This window comes from Agelaius tricolor, unplaced genomic scaffold (assembly GCF_023055355.1).
Source record: "Agelaius tricolor isolate 1412-34295 unplaced genomic scaffold, bAgeTri1.0.p SCAF_38, whole genome shotgun sequence".
Lineage (NCBI taxonomy): Eukaryota > Metazoa > Chordata > Aves > Passeriformes > Icteridae > Agelaius > Agelaius tricolor.
In genome coordinates, this window is record NW_027269298.1 from 3,002,358 (window position 1) to 3,022,176 (window position 19,819).

Genomic DNA, 19,819 nt, shown 5'->3' on the forward strand with positions numbered 1-19,819 from the left:
TGATTCCAAATCTAAGCCCAGATGCTCAAGGCGACCTCTGGGGAGTGAGAAACCCAGAGCAACCCAGGGAAGGGGCTGTGCCCTGCCTGGGCTGGGCTCTGCAAAGGCAATAATTGGGTGTTTATTTAGGGCTAAAAATACCTTGGAAAAGCACTTTAGGGCTGCTAAAGCTGGAAGGGGAAGGGTTCATTTGGGGCAGCAGTCCCTGTGCCCTGGGGATTCTCTGCTCCTTCCTGGAGGGACCCTGACCTCGGGTGGGTTTTGCAGGTTGGGGTTGAAGCTTTGGGGTCACCAAGGGCTCCTCCTGTCCCTCCTCATGCTCTGACCCCTCATGGCTTGGGGTGGAAAACACCTTTTTCCATTAAAATGTGGAACAGTTTGTGTGACACTTTTTTTTTCCATTAAAAATATGGAACAGCTTCTGTGTGAGGGCAGGGAGGCCCTGGCTCAGGTTGTCCAGAGAAATTGTGGCTTCCCCATCTCTGGAAGCGTCCAAGGCCAGGCTGGACAGGGCTTGGAGCACCCTGGGACAGTGGGAGGTTTTCCTGAAATTCTTTTCACTACTCCTGAAATGCTCCCTCTTGGCTTTATTTGCTGGGAGATAAATGACAATTCTCCGTTTTGTTCATATCCAACAAAAACCATTCCAGCAAATCTGCGTCCCTGGGCTGCAAATCCCCAGCCTGGTAAACGGTGAGGAAGTTGCAGAGGGCACCTGGAATGAGCTGGGAATGGTTTTTCATTCTTCACTTTATGGCACAAAAACCACAGCGCGACTGAGAGCTGCATCACAAAGCCCTGAAGGGTTTTGGGATGTCCTTTGCCTGCTCCAAATGTGAATATGGAAGAAAATCCTCCCATTGCAGGCTGCCCACCCCTCCTGCAGAGCCCCAGATGCCTCAGCCAGGGCATTGAAACAACAACAGGGCAGCTGTGCACAGCACATTTGTGTCTCCAGGTGGATTTTTGCCACTTTTTGAAGGGTGGTGGAAGGCAAAGAGTTGAAGGAAGATTGCAGGAATGCCCCTGAATTCTGCCAGGTTTGGGTTGGGAGGGACCTTCAGGCTCATCTCATTGGAGCCTCCCCTAGACCAGGCTTGGCAGAGCTCAGCTTTAGAATTCCCTGGAGCCCAGACCACGCTCTGTTTATAAAACCTGGTTTTTCCTCTTGTCCAGGGCTGCCCAGTTCCCTGCACTGGGAGAACTGGGAATGTCCCCAGCATGGTGAGCCTCAGGAGCTCCTCAGCCCAGTGACAAACCCTGGGGCTCTCCTCAGGGATGGGGATTTAATTAAAAAACCTTGAAAAAAGAGATTTGTTTTGAGGTCTGCTGCCTGCAATTTGTAATTTTGCAGGCACTGGGAGCACAGATACGCACAAGGAACACATCAGTGACTTCTGGCAGAGCTTTGGGGGTGTTCAGGGTGGTAAAAATGATTCTTACAGGCCTAAATATGGCTTGGATTAATGGCTTCTGGCTGAGGCTGGGATTTGCAGTGTGCTCTGCAGGAGCTCCAGCTCCCATCTTGCACTGAGCAATGTTTCCATGGGGTTCTTGGGGTTTCCTGTAGGGTTTTTTGTTGTCGGTTTGGTTTGTTTGGGTTGTTCAGTTTGGTTTGATGTTGTTTTGTTGGGTTGTTTTTTTTTTTGAGGGGAGAATAATATTCAATTCTTTTCCTTATTTTCCCTTGGCCAGGGAAGATGGATTTAGGAGGGGAAACCAAAAATGATGATGGGGAAATGAAACTTTGGATAATTATTGAGGGGAGCAAGCATTTCCCTGGCCTGCAGTGTTGTGCTGAGCTCTGTGACTGACAGGTGTAATGGACTGAAATAAAATCCTTGTTTGTTATTGCACATATCCTGAAGGATCAGCAGGGTTTAAGGCAACTTTTCCTCTAAAAATTTGCCTTGAAGAACAGTAGGGGAAAGGAGAGTAGGAAGCACATTTCAGCTGAGTTCAAGGTTGTGACAATTGCCTGCTTTGAAGCCCAGCAGTGCCATCCCTGTTTTGTCTCCTAATTCTTCTTTCTCCTTTTCTCTTTGCAGCTGAACCTGCAGACCTCTTGAAGGTATTAGATTTTCATAATTTACCTGATGGTATCACAAAAACCACGGGGTTTTGCACAAGCAGAAGATCTTCAAAAGAAGCAGATGTTGCTTACAGAGTAACAAAAGATGCTCAGCTCAGTGCCCCAACAAAGCAGCTGTATCCTGGTGAGTCCAGCTTTTCATTTGTCCCATGGAAATGCCCGGTTCCTTCATTTCCCCAGGGTGTTTGCAGTGTTCCTGCTGGTTCAGGGGGGCTGCAGCTTTCCAGCCATCAATTAATTTCCTTTTATCCCCGTGTTTGCATGTGGCTGTCACTGTTAGAGGACACAGTGCCACCTCTGCTCCCTCAGGCTGGACAATTCCCCCTCTCTCACCCTCACAGGGTGATACCCAGCTGGGGACGGAGCAGAGGAGCCCGGGCTGGGCTTTGTTCTGGGCCCAGCTCAGTGGGGTCTGGCTCTGGGGCTCTGCTCTCTGCCCTAACACAAATAATCACCAGATAAAAATAACTGAGGCTGGCCCACAGGAACACATGTCCTGGGAAAAGTTATTTGAAAGGATGGGAGGCTCATCAGAGCAAGGCACAAAGCCCTTGAAGGGCACTGACCGTTCTATTGCTGCCTGAGCAGAATTTTTTTGGGCCAAGGCATTATCATTGTGTGTTTGGAAGAAGAAATTATGGACCCAAACCCTTCCCTGCCTGAGAGATGCAGTCAGCACCAGAATTCCTCCTTCCCAAGCCATCCAGGTGTCCCTGATTCACCTGGGGGAATGTGGTGGTGTTCACAGGGGTCTCAGGACAAGGGAAGAGATGAGAACCTTGACTTTATGTTTCAGAAGGCTGATTTATTATTTTATATATAATATAATATATATATATATATATAATACATATCTATATTAGATATATATATAAAATACATATATATTATATATATTATATGTAATATATATAAAATACATATATATAATATATATATAATATATATATTATATATATATTATATTATATTAAAACTATACTAAAAGAATAGAAGAAAGGATTTCATCAGAAGGATGAAATCAAGGATTTCCTTGAAAGGAATAGAAAGGAATGATAATAAAATCTTGTGACTGACCAGAGAGTCCGAGACAGTCGGACTGTGATTGGCCATTAATTAGAAACAACAACATGAGACCAATCCCAGATGCACCTGTTGCATTCCACAGCAGCAGATAACCATGGTTTGCATTTTGTTCCTGAGGCCTCTCAGCTTCTCAGGAGGAGAAATCCTGGCAAAGGGATTTTTCATAAGATGTGTCTGTGACAGGGGGAATGCTGGGGCTGAGCATGGCAGGGCTTGGATGAGAAAAGTGCCTTTGCTGAGGCAGGTTGGGCAGGGAAGGAATTCAGGAATTTAGGAAGGAAGGAATTCAGGAATTTAGGAAGGAAGGAAGAAATGAAGGAAGGAAGCTATCTATCTATCTAGCTAGCTGCTTTTGCTGGTGTGGGAGGCAGGAGGGGATTTCAGCAGAGCAGGCTCACTCAGCCTCCCTCAGGGCTTGGGAGGGGATGAATGGATTGGCTCAATCAGAGCTAATGGGCTGTGCCACCCCCAATGTTCTTATTTAACCAGGCCATCCCTCAGCCCCAGCCTGGCAGAGGCACAAATGAAGACTTTGAGGCTGCTCCCAACCCTCCCTCCCGTGCTTCCCTCGTTGTTGAGGTTGTTTCCAGCCTTCATCATTATCCTGCTGTGGCAATAATTGTATTAAACCCTGGTGAGCAGGAGCACAGTCTGGGTCTCACCTAAAAACTGAGCCTGATGTGGGGACAGATGAGAACGGGCTGGACATCATGGCATGGACAACCCTTAGCAAAGGAGTTGCTCAGTCTGGCCTAAAGCTGGGCTTAAATGTCTGCAGAAGGGCAAACCAGACCCTAAATTTGTCTTCATTGCTGTCCAGGGCAGGGAAGTTGTTTCTGATCACAGACAGAGTCACTGTGTGCCCAGCTGGACAGGCTGTGCCTTCCGTCCCCTCATGTCATGCTTGAAATTACTTCAATTTTAGGCCTGGTGTCTACAAGCTCCAAGGTGTTCAAAAGAAATGTTCCAGCTTGGAATATCCAGCTGGAGTGGATTTGAGAGCTTGCCAGCACTTTCTGTAGCCGCTGTGGAGTCTTGTCTGGTCACTTTTATGTAACAGAAACCAGCAAATGGTGCTGAACTGGAGGGGTAGAAACAAGGCTGGAACATTCTGGATGATTGTTTAACAAGGAATTGGATCGCAGCAGGTCTAACAGAGGGGACACAAGCACAGAGAGATGAGTCAAGAAAACTGAATCCTCATCCCTGGAGAGAACTGAGTCCTGGTCCCTGGAGAGAATTCAATCCTGGTCTCAGGAAAGAGCTCAGTGTCGAAGATTTTCTTGATTGTCTCCTTTATGCCTTACTGCTTTTACATCCTCACCCTCACTGAGTTCTTGGCTCGCATCTTCCTTGGGTGGGAAGATCAGGATGGAGTTATGGAGACACTTTTCCATCATTTCATCTCCTGGACACCCATGGGGTGCTTGAAGCAGCTCAGTCCCACTTTGAAAACTTCCAGAGTCCTTGAGGCTCCTCTGCTGCTTGCTCAGGAAAGAGGGAAGAGCCAAGTGAAGAACTCCCAGTGTTTTCCAGCAGATCCTTGGATGTTTCATCATCTCTTTAAGGAGATGTGACTTCAGCTCCCACCCCCAGATGAGAGAGGGGACAAAGATAAAGGGGAAATTGCAGGGCAGTGCCCCAGGGGAACGTGGTTTTAGGGCTTTTGTGTCACCAGGAGGGTGGGTTGGAGCAGAGCTTGCCCTCTCTGCTCCACAGCACCCTTGGCAAATGTGCTCTGCACAGAACATTTTCTGCTACTTAGAAGTTGGTGCTTTTCTAAGTTGTAATTTCATGGGCTTTGCATTCTGCTGCCACAGCCAGCAAAGCAAGATGTATGTGTGTGTGTGTATAGATATATATACATACACACAAAACTTGTTTTTTCACGCTCAAAAGAGTGAAAAAAAATCTGCTGAGATGCTTTTTGTCCTGGCTCCCTGAAGAAGTCCTGCTTCCCAACAAAATCTGTGCTTTTCCAGAAAGAAAAACAAGAGAAGAAGAAGCAAGAAAGGCAAGGGTTCCAGTGGCAGCCAGAAAAATGCCATTTGTGTGCTTCCATCAAATTTGCAGTTGTCATTTGCCTTCTCAGAATTCTCTGTTAGAGCCTGAACAGTCACCCCTGAGAAAAACAAGTCATTGCTCAGCTGAGAGTCTCCTCAGCTGAAGGAAAAGGCCAGAAATTGGTGACACCATTGGAAACCAGCTTTGCTTTGAAGAGGAAAAGTGTAAAGGCTCAGGAAATGCCACTTTTCCCTTTGTGTTTGTGTCAGGAATGGGATCAGCTCACTGCTTTTCTGATTTCTGCTGTTCTGCAGCTCCAGACCAGGAGCAGGACTCTGGTTTAGGCTGTGTTTGGGCACACCTGGATTAGGAAGGTCTCAGGAGCAGGACTCTGGTTTAGGCTGTGTTTAGGTTCCCCTGGATTAGGAAGGTCTCAGGAGCAGACTCTGGTTTAGGCTGTGTTTGGAGACACCTGGATTAGGATGAAGGTCTCAGGAGCAGGACTCTGGTTTAGGCTGTGTTTAGGTTCCCCTGGATTAGGAAGGTCTCAGGAGCAGGACTCTGGTTTAGGCTGTGTTTAGGTTCCCCTGGATTAGGAAGGTCTCAGGAGCAGGACTCTGGTTTAGGCTGTGTTTAGGTTCCCCTGGATTAGGAAGGTCTCAGGAGCAGGACTCTGGTTTAGGCTGTGTTTAGGTTCCCCTGGATTAGGAAGGTCTCAGGAGCAGGACTCTGGTTTAGGCTGTGTTTAGGTTCCCCTGGATTAGGAAGGTCTCAGGAGCAGGACTCTGGTTTAGGCTGTGTTTGGGCACACCTGAATTAGGAAGGTCTCCGGAGCAGACTCTGGTTTAGGCCGTGTTTGGAGACACCTGGATTAGGAAGGTCTCAGGAGCAGACTCTGGTTTAGGCTCTGATTAGATTCCCCTGAATTAGGAAGGTCTCAGGAGCAGGACTCTGGTTTAGGCTGTGTTTGGGCACACCTGGATTAGCAAGAAGGTCCAGACTTGCCCTGTTTTGAAGACCACGAGGTTCTCCAGGACCTTTAATCGCCGTGCCCAAGCCAGAAGCTGCTCAGCCTGACCCTGCCTCATCCATTGGAGCATCCCATGGATTCAGCCATGCCCACCCTGGAGCTCCTGCAGCTTCAGCAGGACTGGGGGCTCCCCCTCGTGCTGTGGGAGGTCCCACAGGGTGGTTTTGGGAGGCTCTGGCCACGGGGTGGGAGGAGGGTGCCAGCCAGCCCCAGCGATGGATGCGCAGCATCTCCCAGCGTGAGCTCGTTTGAGGAGTGAATCCAAGAGGAGGACTCCATCCCAAAGCCTTTGTTGGAGGGGTGTCTCCATTGTTTTGGAGGGATTTGGGTCAATTTCTCGCTGCCTGGTGTATTTATGGCCGTGTATTTATCAGTATTGGTGTGTGTGGGGATGTGTTTTCATCCCTCGTTCAGCAGCCCGGGTCATTTCTGCCTCTGACAGTGCAGGCATTGTTATTTTGCCAGGACAGCAGAGCAGTAACAGAGTAATGTCAGCTATAATTCATCCATTATGATTATTTGGGTTGAGAAACTCGCATCACCATGGAGACATTTTGATAATAATGGAAAAAAAAATTAAAAGCAGCTTTTTAATGAGTTGGCAGCTTGTCCAAGTTGAAAGGTACTGTATTGTGGGTTCATAATGAAATTTTGGACATGAACTATTTTACATAAAAGGCCCAAATCTGTAGGCTGTAATTGGAGCCAGGAAGGCGTATGGTCCTGACTCAGTCCTCCAGGAGGGTTTGTGCACAGGGGAGGGAGATGAAGCTCAGGGAGGCACCAAAACCAGAGCTGCTCTGGCCAAATATCTGGGGCTGAGTCCTGGGCATAAATCAGAACCTAATGGCATTAAATTCCTGACTGGGAGGTCTCTCTGCTGCTTTCTGCTGCTTCCCAAATGTTATTTACACAAGGTGAGGGGGATTAACTTGGTACAAAGTGTTTCTCCATAGGTACCCTGAGTTATGCCCCTGAAATTCTCCCTTTGCTCTGCAGCAGTTCTGGTTTTGATGCAGCTCCTGCCTCATCCCCTTCCCTGCTGTGGGCAGATAAAGACATTAAAAACTTTGTTCCTAAATACTTAAATAAATACATAAACACTTTGTTCCTTAAAATTGAAGCACCTCCCAGTCAGGAGAGGAAGGGGATGATCTCAGGGTTCTGTGTTTGAGCTCCAGCTTTGCTGTGGTGCCAAGAACTCCCCACTGCCACGTTCCTCATCCCCTCCCTGGGCGAAACCCCCCTAGAAAAAACCTAAACTAGTGAAGGAAATCTATTTGAAGCTTCTGGGCACTGAGCTTGGTGGTTTTTGTGGTTTATTTGGCTGCACATCTGCAGTTTAAACAGGATCCCTGTGTTCCCTGGGTGCCAGCAGTGCCACACGTGTCACAAACCCCACAGTTTGTGGGGCTGCCCTGCTCTGCTCTGCCCTGCTGGGGTACAAAGCAATCCTTGGTTTGCTCCAAGGGGAGATTCCCTGCAAGCCCCACGTTCTGAAATGCAGCAATCAGGGGGTTTCTGTGCATAATTTGATCAAGAAATCTTCTTTATGAATGCTCCTGGTGGTTTTCAAGCTGCCCTGTTTGGGATGTGCATCCAGGATTTTCAGTTTGGGCTCATTTTTTATTTTTTTCAGTCTGAACAGCAGAGAAATCCAAAGAGAGAGGAGGAATTTGGGTTTCTGCAAGAGGGTGATGCTCAGATTAAATCTTTACATGTGTTTGCCTGGCCTTGCAGATTGACCCTGTACCGACAGAGTTTAATGGCTTTAATGGCTCCTCCAAACCTTGCAGAAATAAAGACAGAAATCACCTGTGAGCAGACACAGCTCTTTCCTGAGAGGAGGAAAGGTCAGGAAATGAGGTGCTGTTTAATAAGCAGGCAAACCAGCATTTTCCATTGATTGCCAGATTTATTTCCTTTTTCAGATTTTTTTTGTGTGTGTGTGTGTCTGCAGCAACCCTGAAAGGCAAAACCACGAAATCTTCTGTTCTCATCTGGAATGAACAAATCCTGATGCAATTCTCTGCTCCCTTAAACAAAAACCCTTCAAGATTGTGTTGAGGCTTGATTTCCTCTGTCCCTCTGACAACTTAAATTCATTTGGAGCACCCCATGAAAGATTTTGCCTTGTGTCCTAAAGAGCTTTAGGGGAGCTTCTTTTGGAAGGGTTGGGTGCAAAAAACGCAATTTTAAGCCAATGACTTTTGTAGAACTTTTGTTTCCCCCAGCACAGGGGTTTCACCCCAGAGTATTTGGGGAAAATCCACATCTTCAGCTGGCCCTACATAAACATTTAGGGCTGCTGATGTGCCCACATCTGGAGACAAACCAGCCATGGCTTCTCAGACAAAACAGCACTGTTGATGTAGGGATTATTTCCGAGGAAACCTCACTAACCTCTTTGCTTTTCCACTCCAGCTTCCCCCTTCCCAGAGGACTTCTCCATTCTAACCACTGTAAAAGCGAAGAAAGGAGGTCAGTCCTTCTTGATCTCAATTTACAATGAGCAAGGGATCCAGCAAATTGGTGTGGAGTTGGGTAGATCTCCTGTATTCCTGTATGAAGACCATACAGGAAAGCCAGGCCCAGAAGACTATCCTCTCTTTAGAGGCATTAACCTAGCAGATGGCAAGTAAGTGACATTTTGTGCACCAAGGAAAAAACAGTTCATTGTTTGTATCCGTGCCAGCATGTTGAACATTGTGTAAAATGGGAATCGTGCCTGTAGAAATGTATTTGCACACCCCTGGCAGCTGACAGGTGCCCCACTCTGTCATTTTGGCCTTTGGTGGATTAATTTGACATCTGTAAGAATTGTAAATGAGCAGTCAGTGCTGCTGTCTGCCACTTGTGGGGATAGGAACATTTGATTTTCCTGCGAAGGGCCTTAAAAAAAAAAAAAATCAGTTTGTCTTGCAAAATCCACGCTGAGGCTTGTGCAGGGCTTGAAAAGAGGGTGGAAAAGGGAGACAACAGTGTGGCTTTATCCCTGCTTCTTGCTGAAGCCAGAGCTGGCCCTCTCCTGCCCGATTTGGAGGGATGAAAGCTGTCAACCAGCATTTCTCCTGCCAGCCAACCCTTTAGGGAGAGCCACGAGAGCATCAATTCCTGAAAGTTCATGTTTTGTTCAATCGTTGCCTTGTCCTGCAAAGCCCAGGGCCGTGTCTGACACATCTGTGGGCTGTGTCCTCACAGGTGGCACCGGGTGGCTCTGAGTGTGCAGAAGAAAAATGTGACCTTGGTTCTGGACTGTAAGAAGAAAATCACCAAGTTCCTGGACCGGAGCGAGCACCCCATCATCGACGTCAACGGCATCATCGTCTTTGGCACCAGGATCTTGGATGAGGAGGTCTTTGAGGTGAGCCATGGCAAGGAGCAGCTCTGCAGCTGTTCCACAGGGATGATGAGACACTTCCAGCTCATTTTTGAAATTTTTGTTGTTTTTTTGGGGTTTTTTTCCCCACAGTAGAACGCTGTTGTTTGTGATTTTAAGGTTTTATTTTGTGTTTTTGTCGTACTGATGAAAATTGGGGGCCAGGTGGCCTTGGTGGAATGAGCTCCTCTGGTTGTCTGGTTTCAAGCCCTTGCTGGGGTTCTGGACCACCTCTACACTGGGTTTTTGGAACTCTTGGCACATTTAAACTGGGAAGGGCTCACAAGGTTCATCCCATGCTGGGATTTAGAGCTGCAGGGGCAGTGAATGAAGGCTGAGGGAAGCAGCTCCCTCCCAAGCCCCAGATCACCCTGGGGCTGTTGGAATTTGCTCTTTTTCCACTCATTGGCCATGGATTCTTGGTTCTTTTGCTCCGTGACACGAGGGGACTCTCCTTGACAGCTTGGTTGGCTTGGTTGTCACCTCCCACACTCTGCTTCCGAAGGCAAAGCAAATTCCTGAGGGGTGGGATGTTCCTGTGTGATGGAAGCAGAGAGGCAGAGCATTATTTATAGACAAGGTACAGATGGGAGAAGCTTTTTCCCATGGTTCAGCAGCATTTTAATGTCTACATTTCCCTGGCAAAATCAACTTCTGTGCTCTGCTGCACTTGTGAGGCTTTCCTGGGGATGCGAATCCCGTTCCTGATCTTTCTTGTGAGCTGGAATTGCTTCCTAAAACCAGCACCAAGTGCAAGGGGGTGTAATCAAGCCTTGTTGATCTCTAGCTCTTTATTTTTGTGGAATTTATTTAGAGGAAGAGCTGGATCTCCTGGGCCTCCCCAGCCCAGCAAAGGGATGGGAATATCTCCTATCCCTGGCTAATCAGAGCCATAGCAAAGCCAGTTCTTGCCTGCATTTTGCTGTCACTCAGAAGGAAAGTTCCAGTCTGTTTAATATTACCAACATCTGGGAGCTGCTCTGCTGTAAACAGAGCAGGAATGCCTGGGCTGGATAGATCTGCCAAAATCCCAGTTACAGAGTGAGGCCTGGATCTTGAAATTGTATTAAATTAAGAGACATTCCCTGGGAAGTTGAACAATTAGAATGGAAAGTAAAAGCTGGGTTTAATGGGCACTGGAGTGTCTTTCACAAGTGTTGGATATTCTGCCAAATATTTCAGCTCTGGATGCTGGGTTTTGCCTTGTTATATAAAAGTGGAGAGCTCTTCTCCAGCTCAGGTCCAGTAGAGCCCCTGGAAGGACTTTGGTGTCACATCCAGGCTGGATGAAAAACCTGCACTTTCATTTTGTGAAATGACAGGATTCCCAGAACTGCCCCTGAAATCTGGAGGATTCCCAGGTGCTTTTTAGGGCTCACCTGGTTCCTCTGCCAGGGAGGAAACTGAACCCAGGTGTTCATGGGTGCTCCCTGCTCCTCTTTTAGCCCTTTCTGTGGCCATGTTCCCTTGCTGAAAAGAATTTAAACCCCAAGGGGCTGTGGGACTGGTGCCTCAGCTTTAGCTTTTATATTTTCACATTCTGTGCTGCTTTAGTGTGTGGGTCTGAGCTTCATATGAGGGGATGGTGAGCTCTGTGCACAGAGCAGGGAGACAAAACAATTCCTGCTCCAGCTGGGGACCAAGGACAAATGACCCAAATCTCAACCCCAAGAGCACAAACACCGTGGGCTGGAGAGAGAAAAACAAGGATGGGACTGCAGGGGCTAAAGCTGGAATGGGACAATGAACTGCAAGATGCAAATGGAGCAGAACTGATCCAAGGGAGAGACCCTGTGCCCGGCCATGCATTTTGGGACCATTTTGGTTCATTTTGGGACCATTTTGGTTCATCTTGGCTGGGCTCTTGTGCTGCCCAAGGTGCATCCATGGAGGCCTCCTAATAAATCCCTGCTTTATTCTTTAGCTCTGTCCAGTTTCTGTTCTAAGCCACCCTTCTCAAGGCATCAGGACCTCCTCAGGTTTGGGGTACCAAGGAGCCTCTCGCCTGTTCTGGCTGTGAGCTGCAGCTACAGGATCTTGCTGGCATTAATGAGAACTGGGTCATTGGAAAATACTTATTTTTCTTTGTCTTGCATGTACTGAACTTACACAAGATGGATATATACCCCTTCTAGTTCTGATATTTTTCCTTTCTGGGTTTTTTTGGTCCCTTCCTCACGCACCACTGAAGCCACCAGCAGCTTTAACTGGGGTGGAAGAAGCTTTTCTGAAGGCAGTGGACTAGAACCTAATTTCCTTCATATCTCAGCAACTCCATTTCCTTTGGCCCCTCCTTCCTCCTTTCTGCAAGGCTAAGCAGAAACTGTGCAGGCTCAGAACAAAGGGTTCAATTTCTGTGTTCCTGGAAAGCTGAGGGTTTCTGGAGCATGCAGGAGATGAAGCTGCTGCTGTCCCACCCCATCTGCAAACCCCAGCTCAGGAGGTTCTCATAGGGTGATGTTATGATGCTTGTATATTTGTATTTGTATTTTTTTCTGTATTGTTTTCTCCCAAATTTGCCCTAAACCAGGACAGGGGTTTTCTGCTCTGCTGTGTTTGTCACTTTTGCTGGAAATTAAAATAACCCAGTGAGGTGGGAGTGGGATTGGAGACAGGCCTGGGGTTGGCTCTGTCTCACACAGGAGCTGTAAAGCAGTGGGAACTCATATCCTCCCTGTCAGGACTGAAATCAAACCAGCCCCAAACGCTTTTTGTTTTGGAAGCTGTAATTATTGAAACGCTGGGGTTGTGAGGGGAGCAGCTCAGAGCTCGGATGGGAACTTCCTCACGCGTGTTCTGCTGCGAAAATAAAACCCCAAAAAAACACTTGGAAAAAGCCTGGCAGGAAAGGTTAGAGGAGTTTCAAAATATTTCTCCAGCAAAACATTCTTCCAGTGGAAAAATGACTTCCTCTCATTAAAATTCAATTAGCTGGGAGGCTGTGAGGGTCTCTGTGAGGGACTGGGGAGGGCTGAAAAGGGGCCAAGCCCTGGGCCCAGGTTGGACAGGCTGAGTTTTGTGCTGGGTTCCTTGTAAACAGGAGTTTACAAATGGCAGGATGGGCTCTTGCAGGGTTGGGAGGTTTCAAGCTGAGGGGATGAGGCTGCAAAGGGATTTTTTTTTTTTTATTTTGCAGGGGGAGAGGGAAGGACAAAAATCCAGCCCGTGGTGGGGCATAAACTCTCTCTGCTGCAGTTCCTGTGGTGCAGCAGCACTGGGGGGAGTGAAGCCATGTGAATGTGTCTCAGTTTTAGAGGGAAAAACTTCCTTTTAATTTGCTTTCCTTTAAATATAAATTAGAAACCAAGTCCTCGTGGTTGAGTGTAGGAATAGAGGGAGGGAGAAGCTTGGGAAAGGCTCTTTTGCAGCAAAAAAAAAAAGCATTTGCAGCCTGAAAGGCAACAATAATTCCCAAAGCATCCTGGTGATGCCCATTTTGTGCCCATGGTCTGTCACACCTGGATTCCAGCAGGGAATGGGGGAATCCCATAACCCAGAGCTGGGGGGAAAGAGCTGCCCAAAGTCTGGGGCAGGGAAATGTTTCCACCCCTGGGCTGGATTTAACCCCTTTGTGGGGCTGTCTGGAGGCATCTCAGGGAAGAAATTCCGTGAGAAATTTGGTTTCTGCAGCAGGGAGGGGCCCAGCCCTGTTTTTCTGCTCTGTGTTACTCCAGTGATGAGCAAAATGAGCTTTGTTCAGACCTTGCTGTTCCATTTTCCTGCTGCATTTCCCATTTTTTTCCCCCTGATTTGCCAGCCTGGGGCTGTTGTGTGGTGATAAAAGTCTTGTACAGCCCCTGGCTCCAGAGCTGGAGTTGGCATTGTTAAATTGTGATGTGGACATGGGTAAAAAATTGAGTAGGTTTTGGCAAAACCTGAGGACAGCCTAGGAACAAGTGACTGCTTTTGCTGCCAATTTTTTTTTGGTCCATCTGTGTGAAATTTTGCAGCCTTGTCCCACAAGTTAAGTGGGGTTTTGACCCTCTTGGATTGCAGCAGTGCCTGGAGTGGCCAAACTGACTTTTCCTGTGTGTGGAAAAGCTCAGGGCATGAATATATTGCTTTTTAAGGTCCTTTTTGGCTCCTTCAGAAGACAAGAGGAGTTAATTTTGTGCAGCTGAGTGCCATAACTGTGTCTCAGTGGTGTAGCTGCTGCTGTAAAACCCCAAAAAAAGTGGATTCCTCTGATCTCAGCACCTGTGGCCAGGAGGGGCTGACAAAAACTTGTGCCAAAGCTTGTCCTGGGATGGGACACAGCACCCTGGAGGGTGCTGAAAGATGCTGCCTTTGATTTCCTCTGCTCCTTTGTGATTTTTGTTTGTTTTTCTGAAGCCCACGAGTGAAATCAAGCCATCAGAAATGGAGGGAAAGCAATTTGGGATGAGCCAGAGAGGCCGGGCAGGGTGCCAGAGGTGCTCTTAGGGCTGCTGAGAGCTCCAAGGCAGCCCAGGACAAAGCAGGACAGACACATCAATGCTCCCAGCCCAGACATTGGGGCCCTTCAGCTGCTCCTGGGCTTCAAATGCCACCTCTCTTTTCATCTTGGGCCTTGTTTACACTCAAAAAACCAATTATCCCTGGGGTTGATAATCCCAGATTTCATTTCACTCTCGTCAGGGTGTTCTCCTTCCCTGCCCAGCTCTTGCATCCCTGGGAAATGCTTTTATTTTCTGAGTTTTGTAGGTTATTTTACTCTGAGCTTGGAAGGTTGGATCAAAAGCTTTTCCTTTAGTGGAAGGGGTAGAAATAAAAGCACATTTTTGTACATGTTGGTGCATTTTATGGTGGTTTTTGGGGATGGGGAAGTTTCAGAGCCTCCTCTTGCAGGCAGATCTGCTGTTAACACATCCAACAGCTCTGTGGACTCCAGGAGGAGATTTACCCTGTCTCCTCCCAGGACTGATGTGCTGGGCTGCAGAGAAATTGGTGCTAATTTAAGTTAGACTTTGTCAGCTCCTCAGGTCTAAATCCACCTCTAATTCACATTTAGACCAAATTTTGCCTCAGCACCTCTGTCTTGGCAGTTCCTGGTGGTAGGAGGGTCCTGTGCAAACATCAACAGCAGTGCCAAGGTGTGGGGAACCCTTCTGATAGAAGGGAAGCAAGAAATTCCCTGATTCTGGAGGAATTTCAACATGGAAAGGGTGGTCAGGCATTGGGAATGGGCTGAGCAGGGAAGTTTGGAGTCCCCAGCCCTGGAGGTGTCCAAGAAACACCCAAATGTGGCACTCAGGGTTTGTGACAAGGTGTGGGTCAGCACAGGTTGGATTCAGTCTTGGAGCATTTTCCCACCTAAATAATCCTGAAATTCTGGGATCTTCAAAGCAGCAGCACCCCCAGAGCTCCCCATGAGCTCAGAGCTGGACCCAGCGCATCCTGCAAGATCTGAGCTCAGCCCAGAGGCTCAGGAAGGAGCAGGGAAAGCCCAGATTAATGAAATTTTCGTTCAACTTCAAAACCCATTTTTAAAAATTAGTAATTTTTCCTAACCTGGATTTGTCTGTCAGGATGCACCATGGATCCATGTTCCCATTTCTCTCCCCCTGCCTTGGCAGGCTGCTGAAAGCAGGTAATTTACAGAGCTGGCTGCCTGCTCTGCTGGCCCTGCCAAATCTGATTTCACCTCCTTTGCTGTGCAGTCTTTCAGGGAGTGCAGAGAGGGGATGTTTTACACCACCACCATATACCACAGTGTGAGAGGATGGAAAATAAAACCTCCTGAGCCAGCATTTAGGGATCTTTATTGAAGATGTCTGTAGCTTTCCCCAGTCTCCTAATAATTCTCCATTTGCTTGCTGGTTTTCTCGTCATTCCTTCTGCTTTGCCTTATTTTTTTTTTTCTTTTTTTTTTTTTTTTTTCCAAAGGATCCTCTTTAAAATGGTGCACTTGAGACATATGGATTAAATCACAGCTCTGGGCTCTTCCAGGAGAGCAGTGCTGCCTAGAAAATGTCTGCAATTATTGAGGATTATGCCTCTGGATGGGTTTGCAATTACCAGGGAGGTTTTTGGGGCAGCAGTCCAAGCGATGCAGTCGATCTGATCAAAAATGTGAAATTTGGCCCCGTTTGGCAGCACCTCAGCCACAGCATCACCTTACACAGGTGCCCAGGGACGTCATCTGGTTTTATCAGGGAGGGAGGGCAGCACTTGGGCCAGAATAAGAATTGCAAACCAGCTTGTAAAAGTGACTCTGTGCTTTCATTTCCACCCCAGAGTGGCGCTGGCTCATCTGACCCCTCAGTGCCAGGTGCCAGCGAGGAAAGTGAGAGCCTGGCTGGAAACATCAGCTGGATTGTTTGCATACACTCTGCTGAAACTCTTGTTTTCCATCTCCATTCGCTGGGTAATTGCAGGTTCAGCCATCTGGCCTGCACTCAAGCTTGGTGACTGGGTCAGCCTTGCCTGTAATGATGGAGCCTCGTTAGTCATGATTACAAAATCCACTTTTTTTTCCTTTTTTTTTTTTGGTTTTTTGGGTTGGTTTTTCCGTGGGTTGTTTGTTTTTTTGGTTTGGTCAGTGGTAAATTCCATTTCATGAACTGTCAAAGCAACTGTGCTGGCATGTGTGGATAATTAGTGCTGTTTGCTGGTATCGAATGCCTGTGGGCCTCTGATAACTTACAAAGCACTTTATTGTTCAAACAGATCCTAAAAGTGCTTTTATTGATGTTTCAAACACTCCTGCAGTCTATCATTTATCTTTTCAGGGTGCCAAGTGAAACATCAGCCTTAGGAAGCTGCGTGGTCTTAGAGCTTGTCCAGATTTAGGGCCTGGTTTTAGGAGGTGCCACCACCACCACCAGTGGGGCTGGAAAAGATGAATTTTTAATGTCCCTCCCACCCCAAACCAGGCTGGAATTTGGTGATTTGGGTGGTTTTGGGGCTAGGATGGCACTATTGAGGGTTTTGTTGGCAAAGGGTGGGAAATGGGGCAGTTAGGCCTGGAAATCCAGGATTAATGTCCTCTGGGAATTCCTGGTAGAGGATGTGGGACCTCATCCCAGGAGCCACTGACACCCTGCTGCTCCTGGGCACTGCAGCTGGGATGTGCCAGTGGAAAATCAACACTTTTTTGGATATTATCCCTCAAACAAGCAGTTTGGAGCCTGATGGTTGGGTACCAGGGGCTCCCACAGAGGAGCTGGTTTGGAGGAGCATTTCCCCAAAGGATGCTGAAGGGGAAATTGGGCTCTGCCACGAGTTTGGGATGCTGCAGGGCTCTCCATCCCTGCTGGCCTGGAGGGGACAGGCAACTTGTGTCCCCTTCCCCTGGCTTGGGGTCCCTCCTGCAGAAAGGAGCAGTAAAACCAGAGGAAAACCGAGCGATCTCCGGGAGGCAAAACTCATCCTTTGGAGCAATTTCCAGCCCTCCAGGGACTCTGTGGGATTTGGGGAGCTGTGGCTGCTTGTTCCTGACATCCCCCTGGCAGATTTTTGTGTTTCAGTGCTGGCAGGCAGCAGCCCCAGGCTCGTTTGGGGTGATGGATGCTCCGAGGTGCGGGGTCATTTCTCTTCCAGCCCTGGCTCCATTTGGAGTTTGTTTCCCCCCCTCTTTGGATGGGAGGAGGGAGGAGGGGGATGAATTTCTTCCATGGAAAGTCTGAGGAGCAGGAGGCTGATTGCTGAGCCCAGACAGGCTGATGTAATGCTGGAAAGCTGCTCCTCTCTCCAGTGACATCATTGCAAGGTTTGCAGGGCTGCTGTGGATCTGCAGGGACCAGGATGGAGTTTCAGGGGCAGGGAAAGAGCCACAGAGGGATTTGGGAAGGAGCAGCAAATGGATGTGTTTGGGAAAGATGATTTTCCTCAGCTTGAGCAGCAGGGAAAAGCCAAATCCTTGTGCTTTGGGGGAGAAGTTTCCAGCTGAAGGTTTTTGGCAGCATCCCTGAGCAAGATGGAAAAGGGATTTTTGGGAGCAGAGCATGACAGGGAGCCCTGGCCCAAAGCAGGGCATGTTCCCCTTCCCTGCTCACTTGGGAACCTTGTTCTATGTGGGAGGTTATTCACCAATTAGTCCTACTTGCATAAAAGTTAAATTTTTTTGCAGCCTGTAAATAGGAAAAATCCTTTTTTATTTACAAAAGGGTGGTGGGTTTGGATTGTTGCAGTGAATTTGTGGGAAGTAAAGGCTCAGCTGAGCCAAACCCCAGGAGCTGGAGGAAGAGGATGATGAGGCTGATCAGGCTTTGTGTCCTTGTCCAACTGGTGGTGCTCAAGCTGCTGCTTCTCTGTAATTTCAATCTCTTTTGCTATTTTCCTGCCTTTTTCTCCCCTTTTCTGAGAGCAGGACAGAGTAAAAACCCTTCCCAACCTAAAAACCTCTGGGCTGACTCCGTGTTCACCCCCTTCCCTCACCACTGAGGCCTGAACAAATGAAACACATGTTCCTCACACATGGTGAGGTCTTTCTAGTCCCTTCTTTTTTCCTTTTTGGAGGCAGTCTGGGCTGCCTGCCAAAACCCAGAGGAAAATCCAAGCCCACTGCAGCCATCCCCAGCGTGCAGGTGTAGTCCTCCCCTTGACAGGGCTGAAATGGAAATATTCCCAATAAACACATCCCCCAGGGATGGGAGCTGGAAGAGGGGATTCCTAATGATTTCTCCAGAAGATTGGATGGGGATTGGGGTGTCTGGGAGTTTTCTATCCCCTGCAAAAGAACATGGAAAATAAATCCCTGACCGTGGGCTCGTTGTTCTGCACACGCAGCCAGCGCTGGCTGGGGTTCAGGAGGTCAGACCTGCTCGAACAAACAGGGAAAAATGTGGGGGAAATCAGTGCTGAAAGTGACTTTTGGGTGCTGTTCCCTGCTCTGGAATGGCTGCAAACACTGCAAGGCTCTGCTGAGGCTTTGATGCCTGGCAGGAGCAAATTTATCTGCAGGTTTGGTTTGTCCTTCTGCCAGTTTGCTCCTCAGAGAGGGGAAATCTGGGCTGGGGATGCTCAGAACAGTGAGATCCAAGGGTGAATCTGAGCTGGGGATATTCAGAACTGAAATCTGGGCTGGGGATGCTCAAAAGGGTGAGATCCAAGGGTGAATCTGAGCTGGGGATGCTCAGAAAGGTGAAATCCAAGCTCTGGGGATGTTCAAAACTGTGAAATCCAGGCTGGGATGCTCACAAGGGTGAAATCTGGGCTGGGGATGTTCAGAACTGTGAAATCCGAGGTCTGGGGATGCTCAGCCTCCACTGCATCCAGTCCTGTTCCTTCATGGGTTTGCTTTGGAGAATTTCCTTTCTGGGATGAATTTCACACCTGATTTTCAGGCCCCAGGGTGCACAAACCCAGCTCCCTTCCTTGGGATGAAAAGTTGGGGTGCTGTTCATGGAACTATGCAGGTTTTATGCTTAAAAAAAAAAAATCATCAGCTTTCTCCAAAGATCATCCAAATCCAACACCAAGGCAAGATTTCTTTTTTTTTTTTTTTTTTTAATGCTGAATTTAAGGTGGTAAATGCTGCACGGAATAAATGAAACCCAAACCATTTTTTGTGGCCAAAAAAAAGAAAAAAAAACCCAATTGAAAAAAATGCTTTGGAGTGTGAACATTAACAAAGGGCACATTTGAGTTTCCTGGAAAACGAGGGAGGAAGGTGTGTGGATGAGAGGTGTCACACCTATGTTTGCACACCAGCTCAGCTTTCCATTCCCAGCTCTTGCCCCAGCAGCCAAATTTCCAGCAGTGGTGGGAATTAGCAGCAGGAACCTGCACAAAGCCTCCTCCTCGGGTGGTCCCAGCAGGTCCCTGCTCCATGCTTGGGTGATTGCTGCCAGCCAGATGCAGGAAAATCCTTTTCCAACCAAAATTTGGTGTTGAGTTGCATTTTCTGAGTGTGTCAGCAGATCTCCCCAAGCTGAGGGCTGTAATCCCATTTCTATCCCCAGATCACTTTGGCAGCCAGGTCTGTTTCCCCCTCCCCTCTTGCCTTTAATCCATAAAACCTGTGTTCACCTCCTGGGGCAGAAAACGTTCCAAGTGCTGATTAAAAGGCTCTGTGCACACGAAACCCCCTTGGTCTTGAGCCACCTTGGTGTGGAGGAAAGCTCAGGGTGGCTCTTGGGGGTGGAAATCCTGTCTGTGGGGCTGAGGGAACAGCAGCTCCACTTCCACTTTAATTTGGCTCTGAGGGAGGAAAAAAACTGGAGTAAAAGCAAGTTTGGGGTACCTCAGGAGGCTGCTGTGGGGTGGGACTGGATGCCCTGATGTGCTCTGGGATCCAAAAAGCCTC

At 48.0% G+C, this 19,819-nt stretch overlaps 1 protein-coding gene across 2 annotated transcripts in view; it reads left to right on the top strand.

The window, feature by feature from the left end:
- The window catches only part of COL5A1 (collagen type V alpha 1 chain), a 136,826-nt gene that overhangs the window by 26,194 nt on the left and 90,813 nt on the right, over positions 1 to 19,819 (top strand). For both annotated transcript variants that reach the window (XM_071453943.1, XM_071453942.1), the window contains exons 2-4: positions 2,049 to 2,216; positions 8,637 to 8,850; positions 9,414 to 9,576. In XM_071453943.1, the coding sequence (XP_071310044.1) occupies positions 2,049 to 2,216; positions 8,637 to 8,850; positions 9,414 to 9,576 (545 nt within the window). The remainder of the gene's footprint in view (positions 1 to 2,048; positions 2,217 to 8,636; positions 8,851 to 9,413; positions 9,577 to 19,819) is intronic.